This window comes from Diospyros lotus, chromosome 6 (genome assembly GCF_014633365.1).
Source record: "Diospyros lotus cultivar Yz01 chromosome 6, ASM1463336v1, whole genome shotgun sequence".
Classification (NCBI taxonomy): domain Eukaryota; kingdom Viridiplantae; phylum Streptophyta; class Magnoliopsida; order Ericales; family Ebenaceae; genus Diospyros; species Diospyros lotus.
In genome coordinates, this window is record NC_068343.1 from 4,356,688 (window position 1) to 4,378,170 (window position 21,483).

The following is a 21,483-nucleotide window of genomic DNA, read 5'->3' on the forward strand; positions in this document are numbered from 1 at the left end:
CATCCACTTGGCTACGGTCTCCTCGCCATCTTATCATATATACCAATACCATGCATGCATGAGACAGCCAGCTATATACATATATATATATATATAGCTATATAGCTTACTGATTGAATTCGGAAAGCTACAAGGAGATATTAGGATTTGAGATCGATGGGGCGTTGGATCAAACCGGAGGTAAAGTAAAATTATAGTTTCCTACATACATATAAATTATATATGTTGCATGGGAGTGGGTACGTGTAAAATTGCAATAATTTCCATATGTTTTGTGTGGGAAATGAATGCAGGTGTATCCTCTAATGGCTGCAATGAGTTTCGTCACGGGGATGGTTGTGTTTCAGCTTACAAGGAACATGCTCAGGAACCCTGATGTCAGGTTCGCACCATGCATGTATTATGTGTACCATTTAGAGATAGAGGGTGATTATATGGTTGTGGTTAGTTTTAAGTTTTGTGTTAAAATTTAAAGTTAAAATAATTAGGGTGATTATATAAGCTGCTCATTGATGGTGTCATGTTTGAGGGACTACTGAAGTTCTATAAAATGACACTGACTTTGTTAATAACTATTTGATCTATGGAAATGGAATGCTGCCAATATATATATATAAATTTCAGAACCAAACCAATTTCGAATTGAATCGAATCATTCCCATTTGGTTCAATTTTTGGGCTTACAAAACCCATGAGCATTTCCGACAATAAACATAATATACATTACACATGAGCATTGGAGGGTGTTCTAATTAATGGCGGCATTTGCAGAATAAACAAAGCCCACCGGGGCACGGCCGTACTCGACAACGAAGAGGAAGGGGAGAAGTACGCCCAACACGGCCTCCGCAAGTTCCTCCGCACGCGGCCGCCGGAGGTCATGCCTTCCATCAACCACTTCTTTTCCGACACCAAATAGACCCACGCACGTACCCGGCATTCTGTAGATATATAATTAATTCGTCTGGAGGAGAAAGCATAAGCATATACGCTCATGTTGTTCTGTCTGCTTCATGCTTGTTTGTTCTCTTTTTTATTGTTTATCTTCTTATTTTATGTATAACAATAGCCCCATAAGTGGACAAAGATGAAGCCACAAACCCAACAAAAATGGGACCTGAAATTTGAGTAATGATAGCCTGATTATGTATTCAAGAATCCTCTTGAGAAGTATCCTTAATCCTGTATGAGTGTTTGAGAAGTTTACTATTGTTCCCAAAGCTAAAGAAATAATAAAAGTTTATTGTACAAAATGATATCTTTAATTGTGAATCAATCAATTAATCAATTTAATGTTCTTGGAAGCCTTGCGTAACGAAGATGTCTAAGGGGCAGATACAGATACAGGTACTTGAAAGTCGTGTTGCCGGAAGGTACCTCGGATTTTAGTGAGATACGATCATTTCCCTGTTGGACTTACGCCCAAAAGTTTCTTGTCTTCATCGGACGCATCGACCTTCTTCCCCATTTCGTTGCTTCCCCTGTCCGTTCACTCTGCCCACCATTTCCCCTTTCCCCTCATTTCTTTCTCATCGAACAACCCATTAATGTCGTCTTCTAAGCCGCTATTACCCATCACTCTTTACCTCTCTAGGGCTTCTTTCTGCTCTCATGGATCCGGGGAATCCCTTGTTTCTGGCAACAGTGTCGATGCTGTTCAGTGTTGCCGGAGCTTGTTCGGCCGGACAATGCGAGGTCTAATTTCTCTTTAGTTTGCCTTTTGTTTTCTATTTTGGGTATTGGAAGAGCTTCAATTGCAATTGTTTTTTTCCTGAATTAAATGCGCATAGTTGCTCGACAAGTGCGCCTCGGACGGGGACTGCAGAACTGGGCTTTACTGCTTCTCTTGTCCCCAAGGGTTTTCAGGCTCCAGATGTGTAAGATCCACCATTGTAGACCAATTCAAGCTAACGGTAAGCTTCATTTTAATCAATGACAGTGAATGGATAGATCAAAACTACATTATTTTGGTTAAAATTGTGAGGGCATATAAATTTCCTATTCCTGGCACATTCAGTACTTTTTCTATTATTATATTGCCCAAGTCACAATTAGCCATTTAATTAATAAAAAGTCACAATTAGGCATGTTTAATTGTGACCTATATCAGTATTATTCACAGAATTTGGTTTTTAGTGTTTACCCTTTTTGTGTTCTGGATAGTAGAACAATTCTCTGCCCTTCAACAAGTATGCATTTTTGACAACTCACAATTCCTATGCCATCGATGGAGAGCCATCTCACACTGGAGTTTGCAGAATTACCTTCACAAATCAAGAAGATAGTATTACTCAGCAGCTAAAAGTAAGGCATTCTAATACTTTTTAAAGCCGCCTTTAGCTTGATTGGAGTCCAGTTCATATTGGCATTGTTCGATTGTAGAATGGGGTTCGAGGCCTAATGCTAGATACATATGATTTCAATGGGGATGTCTGGTTGTGCCATTCTTTTTGGGGCCGATGCCATGATTACACTGCATTTGTAAGTTTCATATACATTTCATATTGGCAATATTCAATGTGCAAGAATTTGCTGTAATCAGAGCTGCTAATGAAGGGACCAGCTTTGGACACTTTGAGGGAGATTGAAGCTTTCTTATCTGTAAACCCATCTGAAATCATCACATTGATCCTAGAGGACTATGTTCAGGCCCTAAATGGATTAACAAAGGTCTTTATCGAATCGGGCTTGATGAAATACTGGTTCCCAGTGACAAGCATGCCCGAAAATGGTCGAGACTGGCCTCTGGTTGCCGACATGGTTGCCAAAAACCAAAGGCTTCTTGTGTTCACTTCAGTAGAATCAAAGCAAGAGAGCGAAGGAATCGCTTATCAATGGAATTACATGGTTGAAAACCGATGTATGACTCCGCATACATATATTGAAGCTAAATCTTTTATAGGGCGTGATAATGGTCATATGTAAACCAATAGTGACTTGCCTTTTATTGTATGGTTTTGTAGACGGCGATCGAGGAATGCACCCTGGGAGTTGTCGAAACAGGGTAGAATCATCACCACTTGACGACAAGAGCAAATCACTGGTTTTAGTGAATTATTTCAAGCGTGTGCCCATCAAGACGGCCACATGCGTACACAACTCAGCCCGCCTCATTAACATGCTTCACACTTGCCATGGCTCGGCCGGAAATCGATGGGCAAACTTTGTTGCCGTTGATTACTACAAGGTATAGATTTTGTTCCAACTTTCTTCTTTATCATGTACAGAATTGGTTGAATTTAACTGGCAGCTAAAATTAAAGGCCAGGGCGTGAGGCTTGATTTTTAAATGTTTGATTTTGCATAGTTTTTGTTGGGTTATGTTATTGGTACAGAGGAGTGCGGGAGGAGGAGCATTTCAAGCTGTTGACACTCTAAATGGGAAACTGCTTTGTGGGTCTGATGATGTGCTTGCTTGTGTTGTAAGCCCATGAACCAAAATAGCCCAATCCAGTTTGCTACGGAATGGGTGAAGCCCGCCCAGACAGGCAGTCCTTTTAACGCGAGCATTTGGTTTTCGCAGGCAGGATCCACATCAGGCGGCTGCACTTCGTCAGCATGATGACAGCAGAGGAAAATCACTTTCCAATTCATTTACAAGCAATGGAGCTAGGACTTAGGAATATGTATATGTATATCACTAACAAATTACAATGCCTCTTGAAATGAAGCTATTTGGTTGGGTGGAACGAAAAGGAGAAAGAAATGTTCAGGATAGAAAATTAGTTTGGAGGAAATGGGCCAAAAGAAACTTTTGTTGTCACACACTTGGCAATTTAATATAGGCTAAAACACAAGGAGATCCCAACATACCTCGTGATAATCAATCACCATAACTGGCTGTATGATATGCATCACTGTTCATAAACTAAAGTTAAAAGATTTGTGCTTCTAGTTGTTGAACAATGGCTTGGTTTCTGATATATTAATGGTGGCTATGGCCACGCTACCAGGGCATGATCCCGACACGCCAGCTCTGTTCTGATTGGTAGGGCAACGAGTCGGGGCTTTGTCCTCATCAATTATTGAGCCCTGCTCTCTCTTCTTCCATCATTATCCGCTCATCCATCTTCGGATAACTTCGGAGCGTTCCACAGTTTTTATTCTTTTCCTTAAATGCAGATGTCGTTCTATTTCTATCTGCTCGTAGTATGCTCTGCTGAGAACAAGACTTGCTTCAGCTTTGATGGTCTCGAAGTAACGATCATAAACCTTACCCATTCATATTCAATATAAAAACGTCATTTTGGGCAAATGGGAAACCGTCTCTCGTTGGAGAATTCAGTCAGTCAAAATCCCTGCAACTCTGCGTAACCAAACATGCCATAAAAGCAGGAATCCAAGAAAGAAAAAACACATTGGGGGCTTCGTAGATTCAGATCTTGTACATAAAATATTTAAGATCGATTATGGGAGTCAAAATCCGTAATTTGAAATCAGTCAAAAGCCGGCTCGAACAACTTAATCACGTATATAAAATATGCTGATTAATTAGTGATATGCACTCTGCAGGTCATTGAGGCTTATAATCAAATAAGATACGTACACTAAGCATGTGAGCAGGTAGGTTAGGCGGGCATCTAACACATGCTAGCGAGATTAAGATATTATTAAATAAATCCCAATTATATTATGGCATTGAGGAACCCAAAAGTGTTGATTGATTAATTAATTAATTGGGTGGATCATAGTGATTGCACTGGAACATGCCTCCTCCGTGTCTCACTTTGAGAGAATAGATTAGTGGGATTCATGTTATAATTGGTGGACGCTTGGCAATGGGAAAGCGAGACAGGCAGAATGATAGTGCAACCTATTTAACTACACTTAATTTATCACTAATTAGTTGTCTGTTTTGTCGGCCCTTTTGACTATAATGGTCGTGGACTCATCGTGTCTCGGGGCAGTAGAATTAGAGACTAAATCTGGCAATTGAGAAAAGGTTAGGCATTGTTTGGCATTATTATTAATTAAACAATAATAAGCTGCTCACTCCTTAACTCACTTTTGTGGAGAAAGCAACATCTCAACAGCAAAATGCAAAATGGAGGAGTAGAGAGAAGGCATCAATGATGCATAATGCATTTCTTAAATTCTGTTTGTTGTATGGGCCAATACGAAAGGTCAAGATCAGTGAGAGTGAGAGAAGCAGCAATAGTCAATTTGGGGATTGAATATCGTACCCCAAAGGACAAGCGATATCGATATTCCCCACGAGGGAGTAACATGCAAATGGGATTGTTTTTCCGTTGTTTTTGACGCCACAAGGGGAGCCCCACCACCAGCACCGCCACGCCCCGCCGTGGCCAAGGCTGGGCTCTGTCACATGCGTGGTTTCGATTCGATCGATCGATCAGCATTCCCTTTTTGACATATTGGAGGCCTAATTGATGTGGCGTAGAGAAACTCAGAGAGAGAGAGAGGAGATTCATGGAGTTGGAAAGAACAGCGGCAAAGACAAGAGGGTAAGAATGAAAACAAAATGGCAATGGCGGAAGGGGGGAGAGGGGGGACCTTCAACACATGGGGTGGTGGAGCCATCTAAAAGCTTTATATTATGAGATTCCTTTTTGCAATATGTTGGTTGGAAGAACATCACACCCCTTTGGCAGCCATGCCCAGTAATCTCAACTTCAATAATATTTTGTGTCAATCCAATGTATCACGCACACTCTAAAGGTGTAATTGTCACCATCCTATATATCTTAGATTTTACTGAAAGTCACGATCAACTAGTATTCTTGAAGGAACAATATATATGCATAATTAATGTTGCACACTAAATATATACGATAACATATACGATAACAAGTAGTAATGCAATGGATGAAGAGGGTCAAGAGACAGAGCTATGGGAAATGTGCACGAAGATATAGTTAGAAGAGAGTAACAGTGGCAGTTGAAAAGAGAAGGGAAGAGCAGCAGATGGGATGGGGGCATGGAAGGTAAGAGGAACGTAGCGGTGGTGGGCCGTTGTGGCAGTAAATTTGGTTGCTGACAATTAAGCAAGGGAAAAGGGTTCTTTTTGACTGACAATTAGGTTTGCAGCTGTAGTAGTAGTAGTAGTAGGTAATAGTAGGTAATGGGGGTTGGGACCACCGCCACCCCCTCAAACCATATTTTGTAACGTAAATAATATATATTATTTTTTATGTTATATATATATATATTATATAATTAATATATTTTTATATCATATAAAATATCATTCATATTATACAAAATATTAATATATACTCTTCTTACTATAACATTTCTTATATATATATATATATGTATGTATGTATTACACTGATGCTGACACTTGACCTATCTACCTACGCTCCCATGCATTGGCTTGAAATTGTAAATGAAATTGCATTACCCTCCAAATATTATTATTTTATCCTAATTTTTAAATAACAATAATATAGTAAACAAAAAAATTAATATAAAATCATTAATTATTATGTATTAAGGTTTATACTAACTTCAATTAAGAAAAAGAATAACTTTAAAAGATCTTAGGGTTACCGTTCTTACGTGATCTTTACTATTTGTATTTTTTATTTTGATAAAAATAAATAAATTACAGGTGAAAATTTTATTTCACTATACAAAATAAGGAATTAAATCTATGACCTACTAAGTATGAATTTAAATTTATTATGATTTAATCACTAAACATGTGTTTTAAAAATAATTTTAAATAATATTTTTTTAATTATTGAAATCAAATATAATTTGGTTCAAATAAAAGGATAATTTATAAAATTTGAAAGTAAGCCCATGTGTAGGCTTACCTACGTGGGTAGATATAAATAAAAAGATTGGAAGATGGGGATGCGAGAAGCGGGGGGTGTTTTGGGAGGGGGAGAAAAGATGGATAATTAATTTAGGTTAGTACAGCGAGGAAAAGGAATAGGAAAAGGAAAAGAGACAAAAAAGTCAAAATGAGAGGAATGAACAAAAACGGATGCACGTGGATTGGACGTCCCCACACGTGCATTCAGTCATTATCATCTTTTTTTTTTTTCTTTTTTTTTCTTTTCTCTTTCCACTTCCCTATTCTCATAACCCAAGTAAAGAAAAAAAAAAAAAAGAATGATAAAGCGACCTCAGCAGCATACCAAATGAAAATATTATTCAGATATTTATAGTTAATATTTAAAATAATATTTTTATATTATAAAAGATCATAAAACGTTTTTTTTTCTTGCATTGGAATTTATCAAAAGTATAATTTAGAAATTAAAAAAAATGGGTTAAAAAAACACGCACACATACACATGTATATATTATCTATACACTGCAACACAGTTATCCCTATACAGGCAGGCATCCAGGGTAGGCTAGGGAAAAGATTGTGAATTATCCACAGGACACAGCCTTTTTGACTGACTGAGAGAAGTGGCCTGACTTTGTTATTTATATATATATATATATTTGCTGCTCTTTTCCCAATCCAGATTACCAAGAGATTTGCCAAATTTTTACGTGCCCTTTTTGACCCTTCATTTCAAAGGACCAATCTCTCGTATTTGATGGATATGTCCCATCTGTGGATTTCTTTATTTTATTATTATTATTGTCATTTATGGGCTCAATGAAATTAAATGGGAACTTGGAAGTGAGATGGATTGGTCCCCGACATCCGATCTGATCTCATCTCATCTGCTCGCGGCGCCGCCTCAACGCTTTTTTGAGGTGAGGAGACTGCGACTGGATACGCTCCCTCTCCATCCGATTCAATTCAATTCAATTCATTGCGCTATGTATGTGATTACTGATACCTCAGCAAGCAATTCTACTTCATCTTTTGCCTCATTGATTGAGCTGACATCCCCCACTCAGTCAGTCAGTCAGATATATACCACAGCCACCATCCCCTTCTTTAGATTCAATGCCAGCCTGCAAAAATATCTTCATTTTCTGCATTTCAAATCATTAACTGTATAATAATTTCCCAATTCGTGTGTTTGTTGGATAGGATATTTGAAAGTGAAATAATTTATTTTTTCTAAATATATATATATATATCTGAAGTCTGAACCTGCAATGAAAATTCATCCAAAAAACAAAGGTTAAGTCCAGTACTAATTAATAATCTCAATTAACTTTTCTGGGATTTGGAAACTAAAAAGAAAGAAAATTTGAGCACGCCACCAATCCTCATCCATCCGACTACGATCAGCACAATCAATTGAGGGTTCCCTAACGTTTGAAAAGACCCTCAAAAAAGAAAAAGAAAAAATACATATAAGTTTGCTAAGCGACATTGATGCCTCTAATAGTTCAACAGAATATATGTATGCGTGCGTGTGCGCGCGAGCTTCATTCTTCTGCATATGTACAAGAGATCATCCAGCTGATGAGTCACTAGCTACTTGCTACAAATTAAAATAATCCTCAAATATATATTGTGCCCTCGTTAATTCCAATATTGATGAAACAGCAGCTAAGATATGTCTCCACCCTATATTGCAGGAGAATAAGATGGAGATGAATTTGGTTATCGGATTTGGATTGGACTGTGCATTACAAGACAAATTAATGACAGCCAACAGGACCGGAAAGAAAATAGTGCTGGTTTTTTCATGCAAAACCACGTCAATTATATGCTACGTACTATGCTAATTCTGTTCATCTTAATTATATTGTATTTACTGCTTCCTACTCAGACAATACATTTATATACATATATTATTATTATAATTATGTATAGAGGGGAAAGGATCGAGAAGGAGGGGACGTGCCAGCGTGGCTGTACTGGGAGAAAAGCAGAAGAGTACAACAGAGGGACGCTCGTGCAAACTGGGGAGATACATATATATATATATATATATACTTGTGTGTGTGTGTGTTGTACCGCAAAAAAGAAGATTCATGAGATATATAATAAATGAATGGAATTGCAGGGAGCAGATGCATGCGTACGTGTGGGTAGACATTCCCCTCCAGTTCCCCCCCCCCCCCCCCCCCCCCCCCCACCTCTCTATTCTACAGTAACACACAGTAGCCCTTTTCAGGGCACAGTGTTCTTCTCTCTTTGGATTATCTGTCATTCGCATTCACACGTCCCCATCTTCTTCTTCCACATGTGTACCCCACCTTCCATTTATAAGAGAACGGGAAAAAGAAAGAAAAAAACAACTGTACCATCGATCCAACCATCCATCCCCTATGAAGTATGAACTTTTTGTTTATTAACTAGTTCACTCATTTTCGTTTTGTCTTTGTTCATCGCTTCAAATCTGCTTTAGTTGTCGCCAATGGCTCCATGATTTACGTGATTGTTGATTAATTAATAAATTGATCTCGTTATATATATACTTGTCATGAGCTGACAAAGATGAGAGAAGTGGATTATTTGATTTTCCATGAAATAAAAAGAAGAAACTGGCAAGTAAGTAAGTAGCAGTTAAGATACTAAAAATAATATATGTTGGGAAATTTGCTTAAATGGAAAAAGGGGGTGGGTTAGTGCAGTGTCAAATCCCTTTCTGAGGATCTGGCCCTGGATCTAAACATTGGTTCAGGTCGGCATCCAATCCAACTTTTTGAGGCGCATCCAGACAAAAGCTAACCCATCACTACAAAAAGTTATAAAACAAAATGAGAGTAAATGATTATTATATCAAAATTCCCCAATTGCAACCCAAAATACTGTCTTTTTCTGATCTCAACATTACCCAGCAACGAACTAACTCAGCTGTGCATTGGCGAGCCACTCTCATATGAGTTTCATGTCCGGATCATCATCGTAATCGATCAACTATTTAACACCATTCATCATCATCATCATCATCATCATCATCACTTCAGTAGCTGCTAATTCATTCATGCACGTTTTTATCAAACTTCTGGGTAACAAGTATATATATATGCTTACAAAATAAGTGATGATTGTTTGGATCATGAAAGGAACGAAAGACAATTGAGTTGCATGCCGCATAAGATAGCAATAGTTTGACAGATTAATAAATGAAAATGGGTTTATACAGTATACGCACAAGAAACGTACAAAATAATTAATAATCAATGAACATTAACCTTCCATGTCAACGCTTGATGTGAATTTGCATATACACACATTCACCAATCCATCGATCATTTCACTTCCGATGATGTATACATACTTAATGTAGCATCGTGCGTCGTCATCATCATCATAATGAATAATTGAAACAGTACGCAGTGATAATCATATGATAGAACCGGTCGGCTTGGTTTTGTTCGTACATCGATCATCAAGACAAAAGAAAAGATAACAACAATTAACAACTACTGTTGCGCTTGCGCTGAGATTAACTGCAAGGTTTGATGTCCAGAATATATATATATATATTTATATATATGCATGAATGGTAGCTTGTTAATTTGGGGAGCCATACGTCAAATGAAAAACTTCAAATCCTCCAATCATTCTGAGTCAGCTTGACGTGATTAATTCTTACAAAGTTTCAGTATTTATGGATCCCTCCCTCCCTCTCCACCCCCAGAAGAATCCTTTTAAATCATTCCGCGCGCACGATGGAGGAGAATCTGACCCTAAATTAGATCATATATTTTTATACATATAATATATTTTACTTCTTTATTTTTAACACTTGATTGTTGTGCGTGTGGCCGTCCCCGCAGGCATGCATACACCTAATAATATAATATGTAACAAAAATCAACGCCTCTCATCATTAAATAACTGAACCCCTTCATGTCCTCTCCCCACTCCGCTGTCACGCTTTACTGGTAGAGTGTAGAATCCCCTCCCCTCTTTCAACTGTTCCCACTTAAAATACTACTCCGAATGCGTACGTAGAATGAAAAAGTCTGGGATGTATCTTAATTTGTTTTATCTATATTCTTGGGAAAAATATATATTTAATCTTTCATTATTGTTTTTGTATGTAAGAAACAAATTTATTAGATATTTGTATTTATTTTATCTAAATTGAGAAATATATTTCCATTTTTGATGCAATTTCTCAATTAAAACTTAAAGTTACTAATATAATTTTCTTTCGATTAATTAAATGCCTAAAATCTTTTCGTACGTAAACACCAATGTCTCTCTTTCTCCACTTAAAACACCGCTTGTTACATTAATCTCTTTCAATATTGCAAATTCACCCATTTTAATTTAAAAGCTGAAAAAACTTTAGAATTGGAAATGGAATTTCAGTTTACTCTCAAACTCTTTTCTTTTTCCTCTTCATGATTGTAATTCCAAATTAGTTTTAATAAGTTTTTGTGTTTGGAATAAAAATCATTAGAATTCCGATCAAAAATTTGATCAGGGATTGTTAAATAAAAAATTAAAATTCTTAAGTCCCACTTATTATTTATACTATTTAATTTCACAAATATTCTCTCCCCATCCTATATTTATAATGTTCGTATCTTCCTTTTTCTTTATCTTTTCCTTCTCGTACGGACTACTTCCCTCCATATTTGTGAGGCGGATTTTCTCACTTAAAAGGCAACCAATTAAGAGCCTACCTCTAACACTCCACAGTACGTAAAAAAAGTGGGATTGGGAAATTTTTTTGATTTAGTGAAGAAGTATAAAATTAAATTGACATTAAATTATATAGTAGTACTTGGACTAATGTGATAATTGAATATATAAATGTATAAATACATATGATAGATTAGAAAGTAACATACTTGATAAAAAAAAGGGTGAAAAGATAGAAAGAGATTTATGTATATATATGTGTGTGAAGAAAAGGAAATATATATATATGTATACATATAGAAAAAATAAAGAATAACAAAAGGTAATAATAATAATAATAATAATAAATATAAAAACAAAGCCACAGCGTGCAGCATTGCACAAGGAGGGGGAGGGATGGGTGGGTTGCAGTCTATATATAAAGTAAAAGAGAAGAGAAGACAAAAGTGCTTGAGATTTGAGTGGAAGAAATAGAGAAGAAAGACTGTCTGGCTAAAGAGAAAGAGGATTTAAGGGAAGTCACGGGCAAACACACAAGTCTTCTTCTTCAAGCCCATATCACTACGGTACGTACGTAAAAGGTATATATGAATAACATAATAATTTATTTTCATGAATGTTATTTTGAATACATCGACCGACGTCAAACATTTTTTAAAACGATCGATATATCATGCATGTGCTAGCTAGCTAGCTACCTTGTTATATATTCTTTAGGAGAAAAGACATCCTTTATGTGAATGTTTGATGCACTTGATTGATATATATATTAAAGATGAGATTCATGTCAATTAGTTTATGCAGATGTTTGATAAGTGTATATATAGCTTACCCTCAAATGTGTTTTCTTTCTACAAAATGTATATATATATATACATGTAAATGTCGTGAATATCAAGCAAAATAGAGCAAAAAATTTAAAACGAGTACATAAGATTTATGTGGTTTAGTCACCAAATGTTTTCTATATATATATTTCACAGAGAGGCAAATCAATTTATTATGGTAAAGATCGAATAGATATAAGAATTTTTGATTTTACAAAACCCGATCAATCCTAATTAATACACCATTTTTCTTTTCTCGTAATTGTCAAAATAAGAAGAAACTAATAAATATGGCTAAAATAGATAGAAGTTGTGAGAAAATACTTATTGAAATCATATTTTTAATATTATTTTTGTTAATATCTTGTTTTGTTACGGCCATTTTAATGATAAAATATCATAATTTTATATACATTATGGCAACGTTAAAGCAGTCTTATTTTTAGTAGTTAATATCTTCATGATTAAAATTTTCTATATCAATATAAGAGTATCCATGGTATATATATTATCCTTTTATTCTGATGAGTTGTTAAGAGTAAATATGATGAAATTAATTACTTATTTTATTTTATTTTCATGTTGATTCCAAATATAATAATTAGAATTCAATTCTAACTTTTAGTGTTTAATTTGTTCTAAATGAAGTAATTAGAATTCTAATTCTATCCGAATCATTAAAACTATAAAACTAGCTAGTCCCAAATTACATGGGATATATAGTTTGAACACAATATTATAGCATCTCACCTCTCATCGATCAATGGTTATTCTAGCAATAGTCATTAATTTGTCATCAGCATTGGGTTGGGATTTACTTACTTTACTTATTAACCCAATTTTTATTGAATTTGATTAATTTAATTCTACTTTGTAATTAGATTAATTGTAAGTCTAATTAATTTTACAAATCCAATCAAAATTAATTTAAGTTTAAGGTAAGACCAAAACTCAACCCAACCCATAAACATCCCTCCCTCCTACTTATAGCCGATGGTATCGACCACTAAAGCTTAATTGTACAGACGTTGATTAATTACTTCCATAAAATAAAACTATGAATATGACTGTGTAAAAGTTTAATTAAACTGTTACATCACTTGTATGATTAATGTGAACCATTAAATTTGTTAGCGTTCAAACTATACAATTTAGCACGAAACTCCATCAAAAGTATAATATTTGAAAACTCTTACAGACAGCTAAGCTCACTCTGAGTCTAAATATGTCATTAATTAAATTTTGTTATATCTTTGCACAGTTTATCATTAATTAAATTTATAATTATCTATTTCTAGGCATAAACTCTCATTAGAATGTATAGGTCTTTTATATCTATTCCTAATCCCCTGGTTAAATCAAATTGGGTTTTAATTTGAAAAGTAACCTAGCACAATATATATATATATATTGTTATATTTTGGTAGAATAAAATTATATATAAGAAAAAGAATTTTATTCAACTAAATTGTAATTATTAAATATTATTATATTACTTTAGCAATAGGAGGGGGAGGGGGAGGGCGATGGGGTTATAATATATGCATAAGAAGGGGTATTGTCGAAAAAAAAATTTCGACAATTTGTATAATTGTCGGGAATACGTCACAATTTTTGATGATTTTATAAATCATTGGAGATTTAACATAATTTCAAACAGTTTCGAAAACCACCAGTTGTGGCATATACATCTTCAACAGTTTTTATAAATCGTCGGTGATGTTAACCCATCTCGATGATTTTTAAAATCATTGAGAATATGATTTATGTAATACTGGCTAAAATTTTCCTCGACACTATTTATGTACTATATTTTAACATTCAATTTTGATCCTCACATAATTATATGTATTTTTTAAGGAATTAAAAACACATGTTCATAAATTATTAAATATTTTTCAAAAAATTATAAGTATTTTTAATTTTTAAAAAGTAATTGATAACTTACGGAAAAAATATTGTTAAATTTTTTTAAATAAAACATTATTAATTTTAAGAATGTTAAGATTAAATATCAGAAAATAATATACAAATACCAGTATGGAATATATAAATTGTGGGACAATGTAGGATCGCCACAAAGGGAGGGAGTTGAGTGGGCTGAATCCTGGGTTCCGATGAAGCGGTTTCCCTAGTAAGTATGGATGAAGTTGTTGTCGTTGCAACAAGTTGTATGAATTGAAGGGAAGTTGCTTTTATTATTATTATTATTTGAGGTTGGAACCCTTTGGCCCTTGGGCTTGGGGGTTGGGTCCCTCCCCTCGTAGGGGTGCATGCTTCTTTGGCGTATTATGTATGTACCCTTCTCTCTCTCTCTCTCTCCCTCCATACAAATGGTACTTACTCCACAGGTCTATATATATGCACACGCTCTTCTGACTAGCTAGCTTAAACAGCTAGAGGAAGCCCATTCCATTTACAGGTATCTGGCTGTGCTGCGTTCTGAAGGGGTTAAGGGCTTGTTGGGAGCAACAATGGCTGTATTCATGGCGGTCGTCTTTGGGCTGCTGGTTTTGGTGGGACTCTGTGTTTGCGCAGCTCTGTTGAGATGGAATGAAGTCAAGTACAGCAAGAAAGGCTTGCCTCCCGGCACAATGGGTTGGCCAGTCTTTGGCGAGACGACTGAGTTTCTAAAACAGGGCCCCAACTTCATGAAAAACCAACGAGCAAGGTACCCAGTTCTTTTCTTTTCTTTTCTGGGTTTTCATTTCTTCTTCTTGGACTTGGCTGTTGCAACCTTTTTTATTGGGTGCCTCTCTGTTTTCCATTGCTTGTCACCTTTTCAACTGATTTATCTCTGCTTTTCAAACTCCCCCTGATTTTTGACTTCTCTAATAAGGGACTTTTTATTGGTTTCGTTGTCATTTTAACTAGAAAAAGATTAATCATCTCTGTAGATTCTGCTACAAACTTGCTTTTAATGTTTCTTTCTTGTGTCATGAATGGCAGGTATGGGAGTTTTTTCAAATCCCACATACTGGGCTGCCCTACCATTGTGTCCATGGATCCAGAGCTGAACAGATTCATTCTGATGAATGAAGCAAAGGGTCTTGTTCCAGGTTATCCACAGTCGATGCTGGACATCTTGGGAAAATGCAACATTGCAGCTGTCCATGGCTCCACCCACAAGTACATGAGAGGAGCCTTGCTTGCTCTGGTTAGCCCCTCCATGATCAGAGGCCATCTTTTGCCTAAAATCGACCATTTCATGAGATCCCACCTCTCCGATTGGGATAACAAAATCATTGACATTCAGGAGAAAACTAAGGAGGTCTGCTTCATAATAAACTCACAACGCCAAAGATTCATACTAAATGTATGTGTGCGCGCGCGCGCGCGCCTGTGTGTGTGTTTGCCTCACCTTTTCCCGCTTGTTTTAATGTGCAGATGGCATTTCTCTCTTCGCTTAACCAAATCGCTGGCGCCGAATCGGCCTCATTGTCTCCGGAATTCATGCCGGAGTTCTTTAAGCTGGTCCTCGGAACCCTCTCTCTTCCCATCAACCTTCCCGGCACAAATTACCACCGGGGAGTTCAGGTAATTCAGTTTTCGTGACTCTAAACCCCACATCGGTAGTTTAGTGGGGAAGCTCCAATTTTCGCTAGTATTCTAACTGGGACTGCCCTCGCAGGCGAGGAAGAACATGGTCGGCATGTTGGAGAAACTGGTGAAAGGGAGAAGAGCTTCCAAAGAAACTCATCCCGACATGCTTGCCGTCCTGATGGGTGGAGATGAGAACAGATATAAGCTAACTGACGAGGAGATTATTGACCAAATGATCACAATTTTGTATTCTGGGTACGAGACCGTTTCGACTACTTCGATGATGGCTGTCAAATATCTCCATGATCACCCGGATGTTCTTCAAGAACTCAGAGTGAGTGATTATATATTTAATTTCATGCATCGAGTTTTGTTTATTATGATAGACCTCAACTCTTAACTGGTTTTTTTTGTAAAAATTCCAGAAAGAACACTGTGGGATTAGAATGAGGAAAAAGCCGGAAGATCCAATTGACTGGAAAGATTTCAAGTCAATGCGATTTACCCGGGCTGTAAGCATTTGAGAAACTGAACCTATTAACTTGAGATGCAATTTCAGCCAATTTTGGTTTTAGCTTACGCTGGCGTTCATCTCATCTTGCAGGTGATCTTCGAAACCTCAAGATTGGCCACAATTGTTAATGGGGTTCTGAGAAAGACGACCCGGGACATGGAACTCAATGGTAAGTCGCAGAATATTGTTCTTTGAGAACTTAAATCAAACACAAAGTATGTGAAAACTGATGATTAATAAGTTTTAGGTGAGGTTCTTGATCGAATGGACCCTACCCTATCAAAAACCACATGGCGCACCCGCCATTTCCAGCCAGAACATTCTATCACTGACCCACTCTCGTAAAGTGAATAATTGAAATGATTTTTAACACGAAAGGGAGGTCGCTTTTGATTTATTATTGCAGCATGAGGTTTATATGATTGACATGATCGGATTTTCAGTATTGGCCCTGCTGGGCCAGACGGGTTTTACAAGTCATTTAAGAAATGTATAATCACAGCAAATCCTCTCTGTTCTTCTCCAGGTTTCATTATTCCCAAGGGGTGGAGAATATATGTCTACACGAGGGAGATCAATTACGACTCGTGCCTGTATCCCGATCCCTTGACCTTCAATCCATGGAGATGGATGGTAATTATACTTCCACCATTTGTGTCCTTGTTTACTCTTGGTGATATGGTTTTTTATGACCCCATCTCGTATTGTATTGGTTGTATACCTATGACCAATACGTCTCCTTAACAGACTAGTGTACTGAGCGTAGCGTTACATACATATACATATAGTGCGACTAATCTTGAAGGATATGGTGAAATGCAGGACAAGAGCCCAGAATCTCAGAACTATTTCTTTATATTTGGAGGAGGGACCAGGCATTGTCCGGGCAAAGAACTTGGAATTGCAGAGGTTTCTACTTTCCTTCATTATTTTGTAACTAGATACAGGTAAAAGGCCATAACAAAACAAAACAAAAAAAAAACCCATTTAGACAGTCGTGCATGAATTTTGGCTCATTTTTGTTGAAATGTTGCAGATGGGAAGAGATCGGGGGAGATAAGCTAATGAAATTTCCGAGAGTTCAAGCACCAAATGGGTTGCGCATTAGGGTTTCGAGTTCCTAACGGAACGGACCTTCATTCCATACAGAACATGAGTATAGCAGACAAGCACAGATGTACAAACAATTGGCTCAACAGATTCAGAGTTTTTTCTTTCCCTTTTTAGTGAAATCGAGATTTTTAATTTTGGCCAACTTCCATCTCCAACTTAAGTATTTAAATTGTAGAAACACCTTATTTGGGGGGGGGGAGGGAGGAAATGGTTATTTGATTGCTTGATGGTGCGGGTTCCAGCCCACCAACTCTTTAAAGGGAAAGCCCAATGCATTGAATCTAACGATAAGAGCCCAAAAAGTTGGACCCAAAGTTGGAAGCCCATTATGAGGAGAGAGGGAGGGAGGCAAATACCATTCGGGCTTTCACTAAACTGATGCACTGCTGGAGCCATTCCCATTCAAGTCGACGATCTAAGTAGTAAACAAACGCGGCGCAAGATCAAATATAAAAAGGGAAAAAATGCTTTATAACAGGCCAAGTCCAACCCCGACGAATGAAAGTGGAACTTCCCAAAAACAAATCAACGGTGAAGGAATGCTTAATTTCACCAATTAATCATGCAACGATGACACATACGAAGAATTGGGTGTGGGTGTCAACCGAAGAAAGGTGCAAGCCAGCCTAACATGCATGCTTCTTATTATGATCACATTCAAAGCATAAAACAGATCGAGCACCAATAACTCTTTTGTGTGAGAAACTGCCAAACACGTTCCCAAGCATTAAAAGTGAGTTCTATAATGTTAATAGAAAATGTAATTAAGTGCAGTTTCTGTTATTAGTGTCGGCGATGGAAGAAGAGCAAGAAGAAAGACACGTTAATTAATGGTAATAAAGTTTGGGCGACGTGTCTGTTATTAATATTTGGTTTATTCAAGCAAAGAAACCCCAACAGTTTGGAACAAACCAAGAATATGCTGCTGCAATTAATAATAATAATAATAATAATAATAATAATAGTTGAAAAGACAAAAGCCCACATCTTAGAAGAACAAACCACGAAAATCAAAGGCGACCCAAATAAATAGGGAAAGAAAAAGCAAAAGCAAAGCAAGCCGCAACCCAGATACAGCGGGCCACGAACAAGTCCTCCACCGTATGTATTCTCCCTTTCCCGTATAAATAATTAAATAAATACTCCCTCTCTCTTATCAATTCAAACCAACGCATTCTTCTTTCTTTAATTCTACCCATCTCCCATCTCCATCTCCATTATATATTTATCCACGCTCTCTTCCTTGGTTCTTCATCCAGTTCCTCTGCAATGGCGTCTTCAACTCCTCTTCTCAAGGATGAGCTCGACATCGTCATACCCACAATCCGAAACCTCGATTTTCTGGAGATGTGGCGGCCTTTCTTCCAGCCTTACCATCTGATCATCGTTCAAGACGGCGACCCTTCCAAGACCATCAAGGTCCCCGATGGCTTCGATTATGAGCTCTACAATCGTAACGACATTAACAAGATTTTGGGCCCTAGGGCTTCTTGCATTTCCTTCAAGGACTCTGCCTGCCGCTGCTTCGGCTACATGGTGTCCAAGAAGAAGTACGTCTACACCATCGACGACGACTGCTTTGTGAGTCCTCTGTTTCCAGCTGGGTTCTTGTTTTTCCTGTTCATCAACTTCGGATCTTGATTTATACGCCGTCTTGCATGGGTACATGCACACACACATATATATATGTACACAAAGTTACTTATGCATACTTATGTTGTTCTTGGTGCTTTTTTCCGTTTCGATCTTGTAGATCTGCCCGCTTTGCCTGTTTGATCTGTTAACTTTTAATCCCTTTTTCCTTTGCATTTTCTGCGTCTATTTGATCTGCATTGTTTTCTCAACATTTTTTGCTTGGTTCAAGGCTTACTGTTTAATGTGAATAATTCAACTTCTCCACGTTTAATTTAAAAGTACTTGTTGTTTCAAGCAGTTATTGAAACTGACAAATGGATTGGAATCCAATAAGCACAGCTGGTTATGTAATTTGAATAAAGCTACTAGTGAGAGATCTTGCAGTTTGGATTATTTTAAGTATCTCTTTGATCTCTGTTCCATCACTTCTCTTTACTCAATTACTTCTGCTGGGAAGCCATTTTTTAGTACTTTTTAGGCAACATGTGTGGGGAACCATGCCTTCTTATTCTTTGTTTACTGATTAATAACAATGAGATTCACAGCTGTAGAATGTGAAGGATTTCAAATCTTATTGCTTAGGCTTTTGTATTGAGCTTCACTTTTAGACAATTTACCATCGTCTAATCATGTTACTTGTTTTTGTGTTTTTACCAATGATTTTCATTTGGGAGTTGAATTTACCATGTGTATTGATGATGCTTAGGTTGCCAAAGACCCCTCTGGCAAAGACATCAACGCCCTGGAACAGCACATAAAGAACCTTCTCTGCCCATCAACTCCCACATTCTTCAATACCCTCTATGATCCCTTCCGAGAGGGTGCAGATTTTGTGCGCGGCTACCCTTTTAGCCTGCGCGAGGGCGTCCCAACTGCTGTTTCTCACGGCCTCTGGCTCAACATCCCTGACTACGACGCGCCAACCCAGCTTGTGAAGCCTCTCGAGAGAAACACCAGGTTTTTTTCTTTCTGTGCCAACCCATTCAACTTACAATATGTTTATGTTTTCCTTTCACATACCAATACCAAAATTTCGTGCATGATGTCGCGTTTTCCCTTCCCAGGTATGTGGATGCGGTCTTGACAATACCAAAGGGCACCCTCTTCCCCATGTGTGGCATGAATCTGGCATTCGACCGCCACCTCATCGGCCCTGCCATGTACTTTGGCCTCATGGGGGATGGCCAGCCAATTGGGCGCTACGACGATATGTGGGCCGGCTGGTGCATCAAGGTACCTTTCTGTCTCTTTCTTTGACACCCATTTAGAACCCATCTGATTGATTTTGTTAGTCAGTTTTCAAGCGAAGTGTTCTTTGATCCTCGGGTTTCAGGTGATATGCGATCATCTGGGACTGGGAGTGAAGACGGGGCTGCCCTACATTTGGCACAGCAAAGCCAGCAACCCCTTTGTGAACCTGAGGAAAGAGTACAAAGGCATATTCTGGCAAGAAGACATAATCCCATTCTTCCAGGCAGTGAACCTTCCAAAGGACTGCACCACAGTGCAGCAATGCTACGTGGAGCTGTCGAAGCAGGTGAAGGAAAAGCTTGGGAAGGTGGATGATTACTTTGTGAAGCTGGCGGATGCCATGGTCACGTGGATTGAAGCTTGGGATGAGCTGAACCCATCGCAGGCAGGGAAACTGCCCAACGGCTCTGCCAAATGAGAAGTTTTTGAGTAACATTGACTGCCTCGCTCTATAGTTTCCCCATAGTTATATGGTTAAGCAGTAGTCAGGCATTAATGGCATTTGCATTTTTTCTTTTATAATTTGTTTATGTGCTGATCAGATCTATTTTTATGATCCGTGTTGGGTTCTGCAGATTGGTGAATGTACCATCGTGTTATTGTTTTACTGTTTATTATGAGTTTAGAACAACAATAAAATGACAGTTGATTTGAGCCCTTGCAAATTGTTCGTTGTATGATTTGGAATGAACAATTGATGAACTTTTTCTTCCATCCTAAGTAAGTAATTTTAAATCTACTGATTACATAATAAATTTTGTTCTTCATTCGCCTGTGTAAGTAATTAATTTGTTGAACCATATATACTAACTATCTCTTTTTAAATTTAATGATGTCAAAATTACCAAAATTTATTCTTTTGTTTGATTTATTCTATATCACTTCAGGTGGTATCAAAATTGAATCGTATAAAAGCTGTTTACCCAATGAATGATATCATAAGAGATTATCCCAACAAATTAATATTATAATTGACTAACAAAATAATGAATAAGCCCTATAATTTACAACCAAATATTACATGAATTTAATTGAATTAATAGTATAATATTTACATTTAATGTTGTCCAAATTAGTTAACAAAAACATTTTAACTCTCATGAAAGAGATTTTTTCAATTCTTCTTAAAAGTTAGAAAATGAAAAAAAAAAATAAAGAATAAAA

General features: G+C 37.1%; 4 protein-coding genes across 5 annotated transcripts; all 4 read left to right on the forward strand.

The window, feature by feature from the left end:
* Positions 1-41: 41 nt before the first annotated feature.
* LOC127803200 (uncharacterized) lies at positions 42-1,158 on the forward strand. The gene is made up of 3 exons (XM_052339273.1): positions 42-180; positions 294-382; positions 772-1,158. The coding sequence occupies exons 1-3, from the start codon at positions 157-159 to the stop codon at positions 917-919; spliced, it is 261 nt and encodes an 86-aa protein (XP_052195233.1). The 5' UTR covers positions 42-156; the 3' UTR covers positions 920-1,158.
* Positions 1,159-1,307: 149 nt separating this feature from the next.
* Positions 1,308-3,881, forward strand: LOC127803199 (PI-PLC X domain-containing protein At5g67130-like). Its single transcript, XM_052339271.1, has 8 exons — positions 1,308-1,695; positions 1,791-1,913; positions 2,167-2,304; positions 2,383-2,481; positions 2,557-2,860; positions 2,964-3,187; positions 3,335-3,421; positions 3,523-3,881. The coding sequence occupies exons 1-8, from the start codon at positions 1,612-1,614 to the stop codon at positions 3,559-3,561; spliced, it is 1,098 nt and encodes a 365-aa protein (XP_052195231.1). The 5' UTR covers positions 1,308-1,611; the 3' UTR covers positions 3,562-3,881.
* Positions 3,882-14,639: 10,758 nt separating this feature from the next.
* Positions 14,640-17,627, forward strand: LOC127803232 (cytochrome P450 85A-like). 2 transcript variants are annotated; one of them, XM_052339318.1, is made up of 9 exons: positions 14,640-14,934; positions 15,213-15,534; positions 15,651-15,800; positions 15,895-16,140; positions 16,232-16,318; positions 16,411-16,489; positions 16,847-16,953; positions 17,143-17,229; positions 17,357-17,627. In XM_052339318.1, exons 1-9 carry the CDS (start codon positions 14,738-14,740, stop codon positions 17,378-17,380), a joined length of 1,299 nt encoding a protein of 432 aa, XP_052195278.1. In that variant the 5' UTR covers positions 14,640-14,737; the 3' UTR covers positions 17,381-17,627. The 2 variants fall into 2 exon arrangements, with proteins under 2 accessions (XP_052195278.1, XP_052195277.1); XM_052339317.1 differs by having other exon boundaries at positions 17,143-17,267; positions 17,357-17,622.
* An 884-nt stretch (positions 17,628-18,511) lies between these two features.
* LOC127803233 (probable UDP-arabinopyranose mutase 2) lies at positions 18,512-21,022 on the forward strand. Its single transcript, XM_052339319.1, has 4 exons — positions 18,512-19,014; positions 19,775-20,025; positions 20,133-20,301; positions 20,402-21,022. Exons 1-4 carry the CDS (start codon positions 18,703-18,705, stop codon positions 20,735-20,737), a joined length of 1,068 nt encoding a protein of 355 aa, XP_052195279.1. The 5' UTR covers positions 18,512-18,702; the 3' UTR covers positions 20,738-21,022.
* The last annotated feature ends 461 nt before the right edge of the window (positions 21,023-21,483 follow it).

Excerpts from the sequence above, each read along its gene's own strand:
- LOC127803200 (XM_052339273.1), top strand. The coding sequence starts at position 157 with ATGGGGCGTTGGATCAAACCGGAG. Across the intron at positions 181-293 it reads GGCGTTGGATCAAACCGGAG|GTGTATCCTCTAATGGCTGC; the intron begins GTAAAGTAAAAT and ends AAATGAATGCAG. Across the intron at positions 383-771 it reads CTCAGGAACCCTGATGTCAG|AATAAACAAAGCCCACCGGG; the intron begins GTTCGCACCATG and ends CGGCATTTGCAG.
- LOC127803232 (XM_052339317.1), top strand. The coding sequence starts at position 14,738 with ATGGCTGTATTCATGGCGGTCGTCTTTGGGCTGCTGGTTTTGGTGGGA. Across the intron at positions 15,801-15,894 it reads ATTACCACCGGGGAGTTCAG|GCGAGGAAGAACATGGTCGG; the intron begins GTAATTCAGTTT and ends CTGCCCTCGCAG. Across the intron at positions 16,141-16,231 it reads ATGTTCTTCAAGAACTCAGA|AAAGAACACTGTGGGATTAG; the intron begins GTGAGTGATTAT and ends TAAAAATTCCAG.
- LOC127803199 (XM_052339271.1), top strand. The coding sequence starts at position 1,612 with ATGGATCCGGGGAATCCCTTGTTTCTGGCAACAGTGTCGATGCTGTTC. Across the intron at positions 2,305-2,382 it reads GTATTACTCAGCAGCTAAAA|AATGGGGTTCGAGGCCTAAT; the intron begins GTAAGGCATTCT and ends GTTCGATTGTAG. Across the intron at positions 2,482-2,556 it reads GCCATGATTACACTGCATTT|GGACCAGCTTTGGACACTTT; the intron begins GTAAGTTTCATA and ends CTGCTAATGAAG.
- LOC127803233 (XM_052339319.1), top strand. The coding sequence starts at position 18,703 with ATGGCGTCTTCAACTCCTCTTCTCAAGGATGAGCTCGACATCGTCATA. Across the intron at positions 19,015-19,774 it reads CCATCGACGACGACTGCTTT|GTTGCCAAAGACCCCTCTGG; the intron begins GTGAGTCCTCTG and ends GATGATGCTTAG. Across the intron at positions 20,302-20,401 it reads GGGCCGGCTGGTGCATCAAG|GTGATATGCGATCATCTGGG; the intron begins GTACCTTTCTGT and ends CTCGGGTTTCAG.